At 36.6% G+C, this 18,634-nt stretch overlaps 2 protein-coding genes across 3 annotated transcripts in view; one reads left to right on the plus strand and one right to left on the minus strand.

The window, feature by feature from the left end:
* Positions 1–519: 519 nt before the first annotated feature.
* On the minus strand, positions 520–14,237 carry dgat1a (diacylglycerol O-acyltransferase 1a). Its single transcript, XM_008422149.2, has 17 exons — positions 13,549–14,237; positions 10,274–10,361; positions 7,636–7,676; positions 6,971–7,056; positions 5,985–6,037; positions 5,617–5,722; positions 5,283–5,411; positions 4,947–5,021; positions 4,496–4,599; positions 4,370–4,408; positions 3,943–3,984; positions 3,742–3,786; positions 3,458–3,570; positions 2,933–2,998; positions 2,752–2,839; positions 2,360–2,422; positions 520–2,274 (listed from the first exon to the last, which is right to left on the minus strand). Exons 1-17 carry the CDS (start codon positions 13,833–13,835, stop codon positions 2,128–2,130), a joined length of 1,572 nt encoding a protein of 523 aa, XP_008420371.1. The 5' UTR covers positions 13,836–14,237; the 3' UTR covers positions 520–2,127.
* Positions 14,238–15,374: 1,137 nt separating this feature from the next.
* LOC103472476 (TBC1 domain family member 20) overlaps positions 15,375–18,634 on the plus strand; it is an 18,407-nt gene continuing 15,147 nt past the window's right edge. Inside the window, exons 1-4 of one of the 2 annotated variants that reach the window (XM_017307603.1) lie at positions 15,375–16,150; positions 17,040–17,094; positions 17,355–17,485; positions 17,872–17,952. In XM_017307603.1, the coding sequence (XP_017163092.1) occupies positions 16,081–16,150; positions 17,040–17,094; positions 17,355–17,485; positions 17,872–17,952 (337 nt within the window). In that variant the 5' untranslated portion in view covers positions 15,375–16,080. The remainder of the gene's footprint in view (positions 16,151–17,039; positions 17,095–17,354; positions 17,486–17,871; positions 17,953–18,634) is intronic. The other variant, XM_008422150.2, reaches the window with a different exon arrangement.

An 18,634-nucleotide genomic window follows, 5' to 3' on the forward strand; every position in this document is an offset into this window, starting at 1 on the left:
CCAAATTGCAAATAATATACCTTTTTAATTATTCATTTACTTTCTAAACAAGTGATAAATATGTTCTTATGGAACATTGATGTGTCATGAGTCTATAAATTATTCATATATTACATGTGGGAATTCTTATAAAATTTAAACCATTTAATGCTGAAATCAATGTAATTTATTAAAGTATTTCACCAATGCACAACAGTTTAGCAAATTTAAATGTATAAATTATATAAAATACCGTTCAAATATTTAAATATGTCCATTACTTTTAGTCCTTAAAAATGTTTCAGCAACTAGAAAATTTAAAAAAAATACATAAAAATAGGGATTATGTAAAAAATTCCACCTTCAAATAATTATTTCCACTTTTATTTAAACTGCCACTTTTAAATATTTTGTGATATTTAGCAGATTGTTTTTTCCCCTCATGTGTATAATTGGGAGTGTTTAATCAGTACTGCTTATATTAGTTTAATTGCTGGAAATCCAGTTTGCATTTAAAATACTATAAACAAAAACCTGACAGCAGATGGAAACTATCTTTAATCAGCAGATTTTTTTTCAACTGAAAGATAATTTACAAAACAGTCATTTTACCCAGACGTCTTAACACGGTACAAACACATCTGTTAAGAAATTCATTCATTTTACAAGTTGTATCCAATAATTCAGTCAATATAAACTCAAAATTCCTCAACTAAAATTACCTCTGGTGTGTTTCAGTCAAACCAAACGACCGTAAACTTTCCCATCTGAGCCCTCTGGAAAGATGTTTATTTTCTTTAGATTTACTTTGCTGCCAACATTTTGTCAGATTTGGCACAAGTGGATCAAAGTGAGCCAGGATATTATTCTCAATATTTCCACTGTGTTCTGAAATACTCCGAAAGCAGGATTATTGCATTACAGTTAAATTCAAATCTTATTTTCCAAATAAATTACAAAACGAAACACTATTTAAATTACAGCTCCTGAAAGTTTTGGCATAACTTATAATTTTAATATGTACTTACAGCAGGCACTTGTTTCTGATAAGAGAAATCTAGTAGGTTTTGTTTTTTCTGAAAGTAGGTGGGAAAGAAATGTAAAGTTATATTTTAATTTGCTGCAAAATACTTGCAATTGGATCAAATACTGTAAGAACTCTTCTGCTTTTATCATAATACTAGGAAACTTCAACATGTCAGAATATAACTTAAGACGGTACATTCATAGAAATCTATTGCTTTCCCCCCCCCAATAGCATGCATCTCAATAAAGTGCAAAAATGTCATTGATTTAAATTATAGGAACAAAAAAAAAATGTCACTGCAGCAAAATATAGACATTTTTTTTAAAGCATGAAATCATTTGACAGGTAAAATGTTGTGCAGACCACAGAGGGATAATAAAGCAGTCATGATTGGTTAAATTACTCCACATTATTGTCCTTGGTCCATTCAGTTCTTGTGGGAAGAGATGCCTGGTCCTTATAATCATTTTAATAACAATAACAATATATAATACTGTATTGCACAAATAAGATGAACATTATTGGAATTAAAGGTAAATTGTGGTAAACGTCAAAACCGGGACACCTGAAGTTTTTAAGCTTCTTAGCCACTTACACAGAAGCAAATCTCATTTAAAAGAGGCAAGATTCACTTCTGGATGCGTTTGCCTGGCAGTGGTTCACATTTATTGCACCTGACGAGTGTAAAGTTTTCAAGCGGAGCGCCGTCCTTTTCAAAATGCTTAAGTCTAGAAAATATGGATTTCCAACTCGGAGGTTCGCCAAGTGCATCTTTGGTGGCGCTTACAGAATTTGAAGCAAATATCCGGCTTCAAAAAGAAACAAAAACAAAAAACGGGGTTATTCCTTCCTTTGACATTCATCAAAGAGCTGATTCAGTTCGAGTCCACGATCAAATCACAAAAGATGAAATGAACAGATGGTGGCGCTGCATCGCGAGGTTTAGTTTGATTGGAGGTTGACAAAAGGTGAAAGTTTAACACGTTCCTGTCACATAAATGTCCTACGTTGTTTCCCGACATGTTGTGGTCCTGTCCCCTCAAAGTGCAAAAATTAAAGCAGGAGAGTCACTTGCTTTACATTTTCCTTTCGGCTCATCTCAGTTTTTTTCCCCCCCTGGGCTATTTGGTGCTTCCATGATGAATAACATAGTAGTCATGGAAATACATCAGCACCGCAATGGGCTGCCCAATGATGAGCGAGAGCCAGACGGCCGCGTTGCCGTAGTTTCCGTTCAGGTAGCGACCCACAAACCAAGCCAGAGGAACCTGCGGGGAGGAAAAGTGGGAATAAGTGGAAACCAGAGAGATAGGAAAACAAACAAGCAGAAATAAATGATTCTGCGTGTTTTACCTGAGCCATCATTCCCATAAAGGCCCAAAGTCTGAACATCTTCAGAGGAACGCTAACCAGGTACTGAGGAGAGAGAATCCAGATTAAATGGGTTTTAGAAACAACACACTCTTCCTTTAAGGCGTCGACGTGGAATGATTTAGTTTACATCTATTTATTATTTTGCCAACACGTAGAAATATGATGGGATTATAATGCTAAGAAATGTTCAGTTCAATAACAGATAACAGAAACTTTCCAGCCAGTCATTTTGTCTTTTGGAAGTTATTTTCCTAATTTCAGTCAGTTTTTTTTTTTTTTTTGTCTGAAAGAAAGCTTTTGATAAGCAGAATTGAAGGGATAAAAAAAACATTTACATAAAAATATTCAAGGACAGAAAAATTGTCTCTTACCTCGTGTAAGAACGCAGAAACTAAGAACACAGCAGTTTGAGCCAGAAACTTGTTGGTCCCTCTTTTTAGCATCGGCTTGTAGAAATGTCTGTAAAACGGGCACAAACACACAATTTAATTTAGCCAAATAATATGCACTTACGCACGATGTTGACTAAATACCCAGGAGTTTTGATCTCACCTCAGGCACCATTTGTGAACGGGGATATTCCAGTTAGCCCAGAAATATGTGACGGTCTCAGAGTTCCTGATATGAGACAAAGGAAAAGTCATAATTTATAAAACCATTAGACGTGAATCAAACACCATATAATGTTTTCTAAAGATGTTTTTGTGATTGACAGCTACAACAACAACAAATAAAATCTGATGACCCTCTATTAATCCACATCTTGTAATTCTGAAAGTTCAACATTTCCTAAATTCAACAGAGTTCAGAGATTTTATAACAACTTTAGTAGTTTTTTTCTTTTAGAACATTTAGACATTTTATTTTTCTACTATGCATCTACATCAAGCTAATACTTTGCAAGCCAGTTTCAAACACAGGGTTTTAATAATTATAAGAGCTCAAAGAAAATCAGTGATCTGGGTTAGCAAAATAAAAGTCCGATTGGTGCCGATGTGTTTGCACATTTTATACGTTGGCGTAATCAGTGTTTAAATTTGCACTTTCAGCTCAATCTTGAACATAAACTCAACTCACCACCAGTCCCTGTAGAACTCCCTGTCTCCAAACTGCAGCAGTTCTGCCACAAAATTCATAGAGGAATGGAAAAACCAGTAAAAGAATATCAACCATATGAGATGGTTGGGGACCTGAGAGGAGAGCAGGGAGAAGTTTGGGTTGGTTAGGTTACACCAACACATCCTAATAGAAAATATCAAGCAGGGATGTTGTCCTGCATTAAAAGATATTTTAGCTTAAATACTAGATCTTGTCATTCATTCATTAGTCTGCAAATTTTAAGGTTCTGCGCCGACACTCACTGCTAACTTGAGCAATCGCTCCACCATCCGAGAAAAATCCATTTCCTGCAACAAGCAATGAAGAAAATATTAACTCTTAAAATCGAGGATTACAGTTTTTACATCCTGTATACAAGAGATAACAACCATCTCATATGGTTAATATTCCAAAAACTTTTAAATAATAATAATCAAGTGTCTGTAGACAAACAGCGTACATACCCGGAACGGTTTCATAGAATTTTGAATTGTGGGAACCATCCACTGAAAGAGACGTATTTTAATTAATTTCTTTTTATTTCAGTCGGTAAATCAATAAGTATGATAGAAAATGATCAGAACTGACTCTTTGTAGGAAAAAAAGTGAGTATTTCTAATGTTGAAGTTGAAATAAAAAGTCATAGTAAGTGGTTTATTCAGACTGAAAGTAAAACTCTGGTTCAAACTGCAATCTGGACTCAAAATTAAGAACAATTTTAATCTGGACAGAACAGGTCAACCACAAAAGCAAACAAAAATATAGGTCTGGGATAAAATGTTGCTTTTTTATTTTGCATATTAGTTTGTATAATCACATTAGACATTTCATGTAAATTTGTGAATTTGTGTTATTCTTATGCTGTGATTCTAACAAAAAATTCAATCATACCTGCTGTATCAATCCCACCAACAACTGCATAAGAAAAAGCTGGAAAAGATGAGAAGTCATGAATGAAACAAAAGCTTCACACAGCTGCACCTGCTGTAATTTATAATGTTGCAACCTTCTTCTCACCATTTCGAAAAGCCGCCTTATCAGGAACCGTTTACGTATCCGTGGAGATCGAGGGAAGTTGAGCTGGTAGCACAGAGTTGGGGCAAAAACAAAGTAGTACATGTCTGAAGACAAATAAACAAGTCAGGTCAACCGGTTATCCAACACTAAAGAAACAAAAGAACAAGTTCACTTGATTTCTACTGATTATTGTCGTGTTCTGGATGACTAAATATCTGCATGTCAAATATTAACCAGATTAAATATTTGCTCCATCTACAACTGATGCGACGTAGTAAACAGATTTGTAACATTACTATCTGCATCTGATTTTGGAGTCAATGTAAAAAGTCTTATTAATGTTAAACTGGAACAATTTAATAAAACTGTTCATCATCTTTGGGCAACAGTTTTCAAATACATGCCAGATGTTTCATGTAAATGTTTCTGCTTTGCCTGGATTAAAACGTACCTCTGTGTGTGAGGTTTCCTGGGTAGGAGACCAGAGAATGAACTGCTGAGCCGTTCGACTGCTGAACATCAGGACCTAAAAACAACAGAAGGAGAAAAAACAGACTGAATTTAGGGATTATTAAAGTACATTTATAGAGTCCAAAGGTTATGGAGTGGTAATATTTTGCTTCTTTTATTTACTCCATGCTCTCTTTCCTACACCACCATTAAGTAGAAAAGCTCTTTAACAAAATGTAACTGCTAAATAGACAAACACATCTCTGTACAGAAACATTAGCTTACTTCTCCAGTCAGGATGGTTTATTTACTCGTCAGTGAATGCAGATACACTTACATGAATATGATCGCGTTAGGCTTTTGGCTTTGGCTTGTCTGATCTCTCTGCACCACCTGTTGGCGTCCTGATAAGAGTAAAGCTTGAGAAACAGCACAGTGTAGATTCCTAGAGAAAACACACCACCCACTGACAGACAAACACACCACCATTAATAAGAGGGGAAAAAATGAAAGTATATACACTAAAAAAAAAAAAAAGACGTATTTGGTCATATTCATGGCCAAAATGAAAAATAACTTCTATGATTTTAAAGTAAAATGACACACATGCTAAACATTAGTACCAAAGATTAAAGGTTAGAGTTGGTGTCTTATCGTGGATTTAAACACACCTGGGGTCATGGAGGTCACAGAGAGGACCGTGGCAGAGGAGAAGGTCAACATGAATATGAGGTTGAAAATGTGAAGAATCCTTCCAGTAGTTTCAGAGATCATACCCTGGCAAACATTACAGAGAATATGCATCATTTTTTACGTTTATCATAGTAACAATTAAAAGATTTACCAGCTGTGAAAATGAAGTTATGCACGATGCGATCTGGGTCAGAGCAGTCGTAAATATGAGCACTGCTGGGCTGATAAAGCCCATAAGAAATGCCATAAAAGGATAACTCAATCCTGTTTACGATGCCTGGAAACAATAAACGAGTTTAAGGAGTTAAATGAAAAAGAGTCCATGTAGATCATTATATGGACCTACCACTGCCAGACGTCTCTCTACGTACAAGGCTGTCAGGATGAACAGGTTGGACGCTAAAACAAATAAGAGGAACAGTTTCATGAGCTGCAACAATACATGAATACCAAGACTCATCAAAACACACTGATTACAGCATGGAACGTACAAGTAAAGCTTTTCCTTCAGCTACGTTTAAAATAATCAATATCTCACAAAAACAACTAGCAGTGAGAAATATCTACAGATCTCAGTCTGATAAATTGAATTTGAAGATTTCTAAATGACTGGACTGATTGGATTAGACGTTTCAGGATATAAAATGTACAAATTTGTTTTGTGAAGTGCCTGCAAATGTCACTTATTGTCATTTTGCTACTATAAATAACACATTTTAAGCTTCAGGTCAGACTAAATTAATCGAATCTTTGTGCATTAAATAAGATTTGATCCGTATTGTCATTAAAAAATATTTCACCAGCACATAATACATCAGAAGGAGATACACTGATTAGTATTCTGTATTTTTTACTGTTACTCTCTGATCACTGTAAAAGAAAAGGCTAAAAACAAATTTAAAAAAATACAAAATTACTTTCAGATAATGTTTAAAAGCAGGGAGAATTTGGACAAATAACCTAGAGGCCTCGCTTCCAAAAACTGATTAATTTTAGGTGTGTGCTAAAGGAGAGAAATAGTATGAGAACAACAAAAAAAACAAAACACTAATCTCCTAATGAAAAATAAAACCTGAATCTATTTTCTACCGACATATGTAAAAATAAAATGACTCGTCCCTAACGCTTCACCTTTCTGAAAAGAAAAAAAAACTGCCATTTTTTTGCATTTCGTTTGCGTCTCAGATTATGATCATCGAAGATGCACTGTGATACAAGATGAGAGCTGAAAAACTTACAAATGTAACTAAAAAAACTTCTTTGTATCAGCTGTAAATACTAAAATGTAGTAATTTTTATGTCCATTATATCAATATAACGGGGGCTTCATACCAATGATCAGGCAGGCTGCTGGCCAGCTGTAGGGGTCCTTTAAGAAAAGAGACACGACTTGGATTGGATCTACTAGGATGCCGTACCTGGAGGATGAACACAAGATTGTTTTACAGCTGCTATGTGATTAAATCAACTGAAAGAGATTAAAGCTAAAGATTGGTGGATTGGATCGAGATATGACTGTGTGAAAGTGTCAACTCCAATCTTTGGAATTTTCCAATTGTGAAAAACTGCTTGGATGCGATAGTATTTTAGATGACATGCGTTTAAACTTAGCAGGGTTCCCCTCAGTGTATTATAAGCCTGGCGGGCCACCAGGCTTTACTTGTGCCCCCACCAGGCTTAGCATTGCTTATTTATTTAAGTTTTTTTTTTTTTAAATGTTTGCATTTTTCAGACTTTACAGTTGGTGTTCAGGTATTAATCTTCCAATCTTTCAATAATGCATCATTATCAAGTGATATATTCAAATTTCCTGTCAATTTGAGCCTTTTTTAACTCAAAAACACGATGGGCCGGTGGATGAATGGGTGCCCTAGCACCCAGCCACAGGGCTTAGCAAGTTTTCTGGGGGAAACCCTGAGTAAAAGTCCAAACATGTTTGCGTACATATATCCATATATTTCTACACATTTGTGGCTTCTGTGTTTGTGCACACTCACTTGATGATGTTCTCCAAGAAGAGTCGTGCATTACTGAGCACCTACAAGGAAAAATAGAAAAGCAAAAGATAAGAAGCAATTTGCGTCAAAGAAAAGGAATCATTTCTCCTGGCGATTCATCGGGCCTGAACTTTGCAAAGACGATTTAAAAAACGCTCGGCTTTAAATCTCCTTATTGTTGTTTTCGAATCTAGTAACTCTGGTCAGATCAGCCTGCAGACTGACCCGTTTTTCTTTCACTGTATACAGAGTCAGGTATTGTTCTGAGCAAGAACAGAAAAGTAGCTTAACAAGACCAAACAGTACCTACCCATAAAACACACAAAGAGGAAGAGATTACAGGCTGAGTGACATCTGTCAAAATCAATCACATTTGTTTCACACCTAAACGTGGCAACAAATCCCTGCAGCTGCTCCCTCTGCTAGCCAAAATCACTTTATGGCATCGTTAAGCATTTAAGTTCAAGGTTCAGCTTCACCTTGTAGGATATAAAACTGATTGCAGAAGAAGTACACAGTGTGCAAAACGCATGCACACCATTTTTAGATCTGTCACGGTTTCTATAAGAGACAGTTTCTGAATGAATGCATGATGAGAGGCACGATATAGTCATGTTAAAGAGGATATTCTATGGTTTGAATTCTGTAATGTCCTCTGTCCGCACTGCTAACCTTTGCCTTATTAAGCTTCGAGATAAACAAGGTTCATCGTGAATGAAGGGACTATTGGCCTTTGTGAAGCAAAATGATTGCAAAATGGGTTCTCACAACAGTTCAGCTGTACCAGTGTGTCCATCACTCTCCAAAAGCACAGAGGTCAGAGTGAGGGGAGGTCTACTGAAGTAAGTGGACAGCAGGAATACAGACACTTTTACAACACGAGTGAAAATCAAGGGGAAGCTTTTTTTTAATTTTTATTAACTGTTAGCTAAAATCCTCAAAATGAACAAAAAGAAATACTTTAAGCATACTGCTTTGAGTTACAGTTTTTAAATACTTTAGTGAGACAGATTTGTTTAACATTACTATAAGAAGCCGATGCCACAGTACACAAATGAGAATTTTTTTTTTTTAATAAAAAGTGCAAAACAGATCAATTGCACAGGTTTCTAATTTGATTAAATTAGTTGCTATGCACAATGTTTGCAAAACTTGTGACAATTCCCCCCCCCCCCCCCCCATTTGAATCTAATTGCACCAGAGATGCAACACATTTTGACGAGAGAAAGTATATTTCAGTGCCTTTAGATGAGACAAAACAGGTTTTAGTGGCAGGTAGGATAAAAATAGAAGGAGATTCTAGAGTTGAATGAACTTTACCCTACTGACATACAAATATGATTTGGAGAAACAATTCAGCTTCTAAAGGCTGAACTATCAAAGATTTAGTCTGATTAGGGGGGAAAAGAGAAGTTTTATTTTGGTCTGACCTGGTTTTCCTGTTGATCTCTTCTTTCATCTTATCAGGGCCTAATCCCAATGCATTAATAAAAACCTATGCGTTCTCACAATGATTCTCCATTATTCCCCAGCCATCACAGAGAAATACAACAGAACGACAAGCATGAATTTCTGGAATCCTCATATGTTTATACTCAAGAACAGCAAGGCTAAACATGCACAACATCCAATCTTTTCCCTGTGGAAACTTGCACCTCTGCAGACGACTTCCTTGGAATATAGCCAATGGTAGTAAAAACAAATAACATTCACTCAGTCACAAGACATACGAGTTAAACCCTCTGTAGTTTGACTTGTATCCCTCTGAACAAAGACTCTCTAAAAAGAGTAAGCAAAGCCCGGTGGTGACAGCAAACAGCATAAAACATGGTTGTCACAGAGATATAAACATTCAAAATTGGATTATTTTAGTCACAGAGAGCAAATTAGGATTGGTTTTTAGAAAAACTTTGGAAACAATTTCCTAAAAGAAGCTTGTGATCCCCCCTGGCGATACTTTTAAGCCAAAGATTTAGGAGCATTAAAAAAATAAAAAGGTAATCCCTCATTACTGACAAAAGTAGCAATTATTTACTCTCCCCCACTGCATGGCTCAGGTTTTCAATATGTAGCTATATAAATAAGACTTTTAGCCACTGATTTATAAAGTACACAACTTCTATTACTGATTTTTATTACATGTTACCGTAGGTGATCAGCTCAGTTAAAAATACACACAAAAAACTGTGCAATAATATAATAACCTGCAACAGCAGCAGCACCCACTGCTCAATACATTTTCTGTTGAGGAAATGTGAAATTATGACATTTGAACACTGGCACTCCCCAATTTGTCCGGAATGGCATCAAACGCAAGTACAATATTTTGAAGTGATAAAATACTAAACTTTGACATTAATAAAGCAATCAAACATGCCATCTAAATGACATTAAATCCTTATAATTCATCTTAATGCTGTCTGGGATGTAGTGAAAATTGGTCAGAGCGGCACATTTTCCTCAGTCACCGTTTGTCACTAAGCACAGCTTGCATTTTTTATTCAACACACCGTTTTGTCTTAATATTGCCAGAGTGTTTATAAGCCTGCCTGAAACAGCATCTGTAATTGCCACATGTGGTGCAAAGACACATTGCTAACAAAGAAACATCTTTCAATGCCCACACAGTTTTACTCACCAGCATGACAACACACCAGTTTAGGATTCCTCTGTAGTTGCTGTAGCCACTGGCTGAGCTTAGGAGAGATTCCTGTAGGACATGGCAGCTGCAAAACAAAATGGAAACAAAACTTCCAAGTATTTTGAGTAAATAATTTGTTTAATGATTAAATAACTAGTGATTACGTTATCTGTCAAAGCTTCCTGCTACTCATCAACAATAAGTAAATAGAAAAGGTAACATTACCAATTCCGATTTTTTTTTGTCAAATTGTTTTTTTTTTTTTTGCCGTGGCCGTTTATACTGCCAAATAAATGCAACCTGTATGCGTTCTGCAGTGTAAAAGACCTGAAAATGTCGCGCATGCGCAGTAGAGGGCGCAATAGCGTCAGTGTTCTACCAACCGTCATAAAAAGAAGAAGTGCTCAGTGTTTGCGGAAGTAAACATGGAAGCTAACGGTGGAGCTTAGCTTACACATTTGAAGTTGTTGTCCGACCGGAGCAGCATATTAACATCTTAATCCCCATTATAGTCTGTCATGGTTGTTGTTGGGGTTTTTTTTCCCGCTTGCGCGTATCAGGACACAGATAAGTGACGTTTGTCGAGTATCAGTGACGTTCAGTTCAGATGAATAAGACCGGGTCGCACTTGAATCGGATACGTATCAGATATGGATCGCATTCAAAAAGAATCCAACCTGTGCTGTTCAGACTGTAATAAAAAGATTGGATACAGGTCGCATTACGTAAAAAAACAAACAAAAAAAAAAAAAAACGAAAAAGAAATCGTAATTGGGTCACTTCAGCCTGGAGTGTGAACGCAGTCTTTGATGTCCGATACGTATCCGATTCAAATGTGACCTGAGTTCAGGTCGCATTTGTCCAAAATGAATGTCACTGACACTCGACAAACGTCACTATTCTGTGTCCTGACAGGCGCAAGCGGGAAGAAAAACACCAATCATGGCGGAATGTAATGAGGATTAAGTTGTTAATGTGCTGCTCCGGTTGGACAACAACTTTAAAATCGTAAGCTACTTCCGCAAACACTGAGCACTGCTTTTATGGTGGCTGGCAAAACGCTGGAGACTTTCAGGTCGTTTGCAGTTCACACAGGGGAACACATACAAGTCGCATCTGGAAATGTGAACTATGGAAGCCCATTTCCGCCATGAAAGAAAAAATAAAAGACCAACAGGAAGTTATAATTTCGACTTTGTAAGTCATAATTTCGACTTATGACTTTGAAAGTCGAAATTATGACTTCCTGTTGGTCTTTTATTTTTTCTTTCATGGCGGAAATAGGCTTTCATAGCCACGGCCAAAAAAGAAAAAAAAAAAAAAGAAAGAAAGAAAGAAAAAAATAAATCAGATTTGACAAAAAATAGAATTGGGTCACTTCAGGCTGCAGTGTGAATATAGCCTTTGTGAATCAACGTAATTAACATTGAAATCGTGTTGTATCCAACATATTCTTCTATACGTTCTCTGTATTTATTCAAATACTCTTGTTGAGAACTATTCCCCTGTTTTATTTTATGCAATATTTACTCAGACCACATTGATGATTTTGAACTTCTTCTTCAAAAACACAGATTCTGCTCTGCTATCCTTTTGGTAACTCAGTCATGTTGTACTCTCCTGATTAGGAAATCATTTTCCCTGAATGAGTAACATCCCGCAATCCAATATGGGTTCCAACCACTGCAACAGGCAGTCAAAGAGTTGTGAAAATGTGGGTCAAAGGGTGCGATCATGAAAAAATTGAGTAAATTTAGGCTTTTCATCACCAGTCAGATTATTTTCCCCCACGATCATACATGAGAAAGAACAAAAAAGGTGTGACGAAAGAAGGACTAGACATCTGAAAGGAAATGAGTCGGTAACAGAACTCACTGAGCCGTTTTCAGTGTGCAAACCTTTCACACACTGAAAAGGTGAAAAGGTTGAAAGCAAGATTAAAACACATGAAACAGGATGACTCTCTCACACACACACTGAAACCTCATTACAAGTAAGACAATGACCTAATTTCAAGGTTTCCTGTGTTAGTAGAATTCACATCGTTTGGTATCAGACCAAATTATTAGTCAGGCTCAATTTTTTACCCTTAGCTATTAAATTGTAGATACATATTCAGCATAAAAATTACTTTTCAAAGAGTCTGGCATGTCCAACAAAAAAAACAAAAACGCAAAGTTGTTATTTAGCCATCTTGAGGTCATTTCTTGTCCAAACATGTTTTAAAAATCAATTTTACAGACTCAGATGTATCTCTAATACATAACAAATTTACTGTTGTGATTTACTTATCACAACAGGAAAGGCAACTGCAGATTACTTTTAATACACCACTTCAACTGTCAAGCATGGTGGAAGCATCACACCGTGAGGACGCTTTTCGTTAACATGGACAGAGCAGAGTCAAGCTAAACATGAGCAACCCTGGGGCAGGTGATCACATTCCAGCTAAGGGTTGAGGTGTTAAACCGAGAGAAATGGGGGCATTTCAACAGGGATTTTGTCACAATATTGAGTAGTACTATCAGAATAACACATTTTCTTGATATCCCTGAGCCCAGAAAGACAACAACCCTCATCCTGCAGCCAAAGCAGCAGTAGAGTGGCTTAGAAATCAAATTGTATTTGCATGTTAGAATGGCCCAATCAGTGTCGAGGCCTAAGTCCAGCTGAGAAGTGGTGGTCAGACCAAATTAATTGTACTTCGAAGATGCTCATCATTCAATCTGATTCAGCTGTTTAGTGAAGAAACGTGGGCAAAAATATCAGTTCCTCGATGTGAGAAGCAGGTAGAAACATAACCCGTAAAACTTGGGAGCTGAAATTGCTGCAATTACAGAAAATGACAAAAAATGATGACGTCAAGATTTTCATTTATAAAAACAATATATTCTGATATGTGGCAAAAATGTATGCAATGTTGTTAAATGCAAGAAATAAAGAGAGGAGAGGAGTTGGGAAGCTTAATATCACTCTACAGACTTCTAGGATGAGTGGGAGCATTAGTCTGATGGGTCTGTGTTGGAAACTATCGGCCCCATGTATTTATTATAAAAGAAACAATCATTAATTAGGCGGCTGCAAACACCTAGAGATGTATCCCAAATTAGCTTAATACCACAAATCCCCAAGGAGGCAGAGGTGCATACTAACACCTAATATGATGTACAGCATGTTTACAGATTGAATTAAAACGGATCTAAACACTATTGTTTTACTTCGTCGCCTACCGTAGGACCGTGACGGTGTTTTTGTGAAAGACCGACGATTACCTGAGTCTGTCGTTGATATCTTCCACCGCACTGCTTTGCTTCCTCGGACTGTTACGGGACTGCTGCTGCTTTTCCCCCGCCTCTTCTCTGCCCACATTCCCATTATGACTGGCGTGCTGCTTGGAAACCTCCGGCGCCGCTGCTTTGACTCCAGCGGGATTCTGTGGAGGTTTCCCCCCGGCATCATGTCCCTTGGTGCCGTTGGCTTGTTTCACGCTGCCAGCTCCTCCACCGCCGGGGATGGTAGTCCTCCTCCTGCGTGCTGAGGGCCCCTTCGTGTCGCTCATTTCTGCGGGATTCAGTCACGCAGTTTCTATCTACCAGACATTGCTAATACATAACTGTCGTCGCTCCTTTTTTTTCTCTCTTTGTCAGCAGAACAAACAGCAGCTGAGCACTTCCCTCCTTGGAGCGCTATGCCAGTGCTGGTATAGAAAAAGAAGCGCTTTATTAGACTACCACTAAAGCTCAAGGTGCGTTTGACTCTTTTTGGTTGCCAGACCTTCGTTTATTAAGCAAACATCCCCCTATCTGGCTTGACGCGTTGACCAACTTCCGCATTTGAAGCATTTCTTTCGCAAGTTATTTTCTTATCTGCATTAAAGATTAGCGCTCCTCCAACCAATAAATACAACCAGCAAGCTTTTAATTATACGTAGTAGTCCTTTTATCAAATCATGACTGCTTTCTCAATCTTAAACCTATTCTTTAGCTTGTTTTAAATGGAATATTACAATTTTGTCTTAAAAATGTCTACCCCACTAACTCACTTTTAACATAATTCACAGTACAATTATTTTTCACCAAGCAAAATTATATTTTTATGTTCCTGTGTATAAAAACACAGCAGATTCAGATTTATTTATTGTCATACAGTGAAATAAAATGACAATCTTCAGGACCATGGTTACTTAGACAACATAAACTAAACATAAAGCTTAAAATAAGCTAAACCTGAAGACTGAAGCTTAGATTAAAACTCAAGCTAAACTAAGGTTACTAGAGGATAGTCTTTCTCACTGAAATGTGCATCAAACTGTGCATAGAAAATATGCAGTTCATCAGGGATTAAGGGAAGAGTCAGAAGCAAGATACTGAATCTTTAAATTGTTGACGCGTTTAAGCATTGAAATAGTAGAAACATAATTTCATTTTTATTTTTGTATTTTTTCTGACAAGCTGCACACTAAAAAGTGGTAGAGTTTGTATTTTTTTCCATCACTCTTTAATTTTTTGTGTATTCTTGGAAGAGAAAAAACTAAAAGAATGAGCAAAGTATTGTTGTTTAACATCATCAGTCAACAGTGTCTATTTTACATGATAGGAAAACACGTCATTGAATTCTAGAACTGAAAAATGTTACTAATAATATTGATTACTACGAACCCCATAAATCTGCCTGTTTATTTTCTTTGCTACAGTAAACAATACACTTCAGTTACTTAACCATTTGAAATATACATCATCATATTTGAGCTTGATGTGCGCTTAGAGTCCAAACCGGCAGAGGGTTCATAAATAAATCTTGGGCCTGATGTACCATGATACCCTCAGATAATAAACATTGCCTCAATGCAAATAACAATCTGTTTCAAAGTCTGAACCCTGAACCCTACTTAAATTGTTTATCTAAAGGTAAACTGTGAAGTCATCTGGTTACAGAACATTTCCTCTTGAGTTATGCCTCTACAAGATGACATAATGGCTAGAAAACTCAGCTGCACCTTTGCAAAAAGTTGATATTGGTTTCCACCTTGTGCATTAATTTCACAGTAAACCAGACCGCAGAAGCGTATGACTATAAATGAGCAAAGCCAGTGTAGCTTAATGATAGCTTCTCATAGCTTCTCATGAAATGTCGCCTGGTGCCTTGAAGGCCAAGTACACTTAGTAGGATTTTATGGCATCGTCATTAATGCTTTGAGAGTTCCTGTACACTCATTTGTTTTCATAATATTATAGCTATTTTGTTTTGCAGAATATTTAATTGCGTTGAGTCATGTTTTCAAAACGAATCAATCAATGAGTTTATATTCAACTTAGAGGAAATAATTACATTTATTGCTTTAACTAATTCACTCTTTCACTGTTTGTGTCCTTCACTAATAGATTTTATCAGAAAATAAAAGATTGTGAATACCTGACTTCCCTTTGAGGCGTATAAAATGTATTTGCATTCACAGCAAAGTACTTTAAAGCACTATAAAATAGTTCCTAGATAGTTTTTATGTCATCTTCAATAATTCAAACGGGTGAGCAATCAGTAGAACTACAAATACTACAATCAAGTGAGGTTGCTTTCCGTTTTGGCAGTCAGCCAATGATATGCTTGTCACGTGACAATTTTGTCCAATCAGAGCGTGGCAGACAGGAAGTACGTTGAATAAGTCAGTAACAGCTGTTGACAAGAGCGGTTTCGTTCATATAAACACAACCGGTCCCATTTCTGTGTTTAGACACTGTTCTTATTAGCCTTTTCTGCCTCATGGTAGATTGTTTTAGTTGACTTTCGGCATTTTGTACTTAAATGGGATGAGAAAACACAAGAGGAAGAAACAAATCGGAGGAGTTGGGGGCAATGAGAATGGATCTGCTACAAGAGGTTAGTGAAACACAAATAGCTAGCACTGTTGTATGGTTGGAAACGCGGTTCACAAATGCTTCTTTGCTAATAAAACTTGCCAGAACATTTAACATTATTTGGGTGCTGATTAAATCGGAAAGTTGACAAGTCTCATACTCGAATTAAATCTCATTTTACATAATATATCATCAAAACCCTTTGGAATCAGGTCTGGATACTAATCTGGAGTTGACGAGTTTCTCTTCCTAGCTGGCAACAAATCATCCACAGTCGTTTCTTCACAAGATTTAATCAGAATCAAAGCAACTCTAAATGCTGGTTGCGTGGCATTCTGGGTTGTCTGGAAAAGCCCCGGAAAATTACAGCTCCCATCTTCAGATATTTTATTCACAGAACCAAAGCTGTCATTTGTGTTCATTGTCAAGAACTCCAGACAAAAGCTCTTACATAACCTCATCATCATTTACTGAGTCATTGTGATTCTTTGTCTCCAATTTACCTGCCACCGACATAAATCATCACAGTTTTGTTGGAAATAATCTTTTTCCCATTTTATAAACAAACCCTTTAAGCACTTTTGTGCTATTTTCTCTGCGAAGTTGGGCTAATATTTTTGAGAATAAATAGCTTTTTAAGGAATATTTTGAACAATAACAAAATGTCAAGACTGTAAAAGACAGTATCAAAACAGGAGTTGGACTTTTGTTCATTGCCATTTGTTGTAAAAGAGGAAAAGAGTGAAATGGGAAGTTCATAATGACTTCTCGACTATGGCTTTATAATTTTCTTTTTGTGTTTGCTGTTTTATTGCTGTGTTTGCTGTTTTATTTATTTATTTTTCATTTATGCTTTTTTTTAATTACATCTCTGCTGCTTTCTCACTAAACCTTTTTCCCGTTTCTTACAGAATTGGATGGTGGAAGGAAACATAAGATGACCGTCATTCATCAGGCTTTGATAAGGTTGGAGGCATGAATATCTTATCCTCTGTAATGTAATTTGGTTTTGATATTAAAAACTATTATAGGATGGCTATTCCCTTAACTTCTTTAAGCAATAGAATATTGTATCCCCCTTTAGAAATCCTACATAATTTAGCCACATGTGGTACAATACTTTAGATTTCTTTATCTAAAATTAAGAAAAGCTTCACACTGTTTCATTATGATCAAACTTACTTTGTTTTAGAGAGTTACACAATTCTTTGCTTCTGAACTGATAGGGACCCAGTGGACATTGAGGCGCTGAGGAGAGCTGCAGCCGGTAACAGAGGCCTGCTCACTGATGAGCTAAGGAGAAAAGTCTGGCCTAAATTACTGAACATAAACGTGTACAACCTACCACACAAACCTGGTTAGTATTCCCTTCTAAAAAACACATTTAATGACACTTAATGACAAAAAAAAATAATTTATTTTTTGACAATCACTACATAAATCAACATAGACAATTCCTATGACATTGCAGCGCTCTGGAAACATACTTAAACCCATTGAACTTTTACACATTTTGTTTTGTTAAAGCTATTAACTTATATGTAGTTTATTTGGATTTAATGTGATGCAACAACATAAAGTACTTAATATTTATAAAGCGTAAGGAAAGCGTTATGTACCTTTAAAAAATCTTAAGTGTGGCATGGAATACAAATGCAACTTGCAACTTTCAGATTTTTATTTGTAAAAAAAAAAAAAAGATTAAAAAGTTCTTTGTTAATGTAATCTTTCTTTCTGCTTCAGGTCGAGAAGTGAGGGAGAATCACAAGGACTACAATCAAGTTGTCCTGGATGTCAGAAGGTCCATGAAGCGATTTCCTAAAGGTGCTTTTGTGTGTCTGTGTGTGTGTGGGTGTGTGTGTGTGTTACCTCCACTAAAAGAAGCAGGCTGTAATTCACTGTGACGTTTATCAGGCTTCACCCTTGTACTTAGAGCAACGCAGAGGGTTGTCTGATAGTTAAATCATTAATTTGCAAAGTTTAAGTGTTGGAAGACTTAAAGGACAGAGATTGTCTTCTATTAACAAGTCTCAAAGACTTTTTGAGTAAAAACTTATTGATTTTTAAAAGTTTGTGTAAATCTTACCTGAAAAATAAATGGTGTGGAAAAGATGATATCACCAGCACAGAGGTGCAGTATCAGCTCTTTTTCTTTTCCTGAATCTAAATTTATCATTAAAGGCAATAATAACAAAAGATAACTCCAAACGTCTTTTGAAACGCTGAAGCAGTATGTTCAGAAATGTCCACCTCCTGTTTCAGCAGCTTGTGGAACAGCTTAATGAACTTAAAGTACTTGTTGGACCCCATCAATCACATTACTGTGGAGGAATGCTTCTCTGGCGTGCCGTTTTTCCAGACAATTTTAACAACTGTGTTTGGATTCTATTAAATAAATCTGTCTGTTACGGCGCTATTGGCACGTCAGGGTTCAGGATAAGAATGAGGATCGCAGAGTGTGTACCGATCAGATACCCAGATGACCCCGAGGCAATCATGAAGCAGT

Source organism: Poecilia reticulata, linkage group LG11, assembly GCF_000633615.1.
Source record: "Poecilia reticulata strain Guanapo linkage group LG11, Guppy_female_1.0+MT, whole genome shotgun sequence".
Lineage (NCBI taxonomy): Eukaryota > Metazoa > Chordata > Actinopteri > Cyprinodontiformes > Poeciliidae > Poecilia > Poecilia reticulata.

Excerpts from the sequence above, each read along its gene's own strand:
- dgat1a (XM_008422149.2), bottom strand. The coding sequence starts at position 13,835 with ATGAGCGACACGAAGGGGCCCTCAGCACGCAGGAGGAGGACTACCATC. Across the intron at positions 7,677-10,273 it reads ACTGGTGTGTTGTCATGCTG|GTGCTCAGTAATGCACGACT; the intron begins GTGAGTAAAACT and ends TTTTCCTTGTAG. Across the intron at positions 7,057-7,635 it reads TTCTTGGAGAACATCATCAA|GTACGGCATCCTAGTAGATC; the intron begins GTGAGTGTGCAC and ends TTCATCCTCCAG.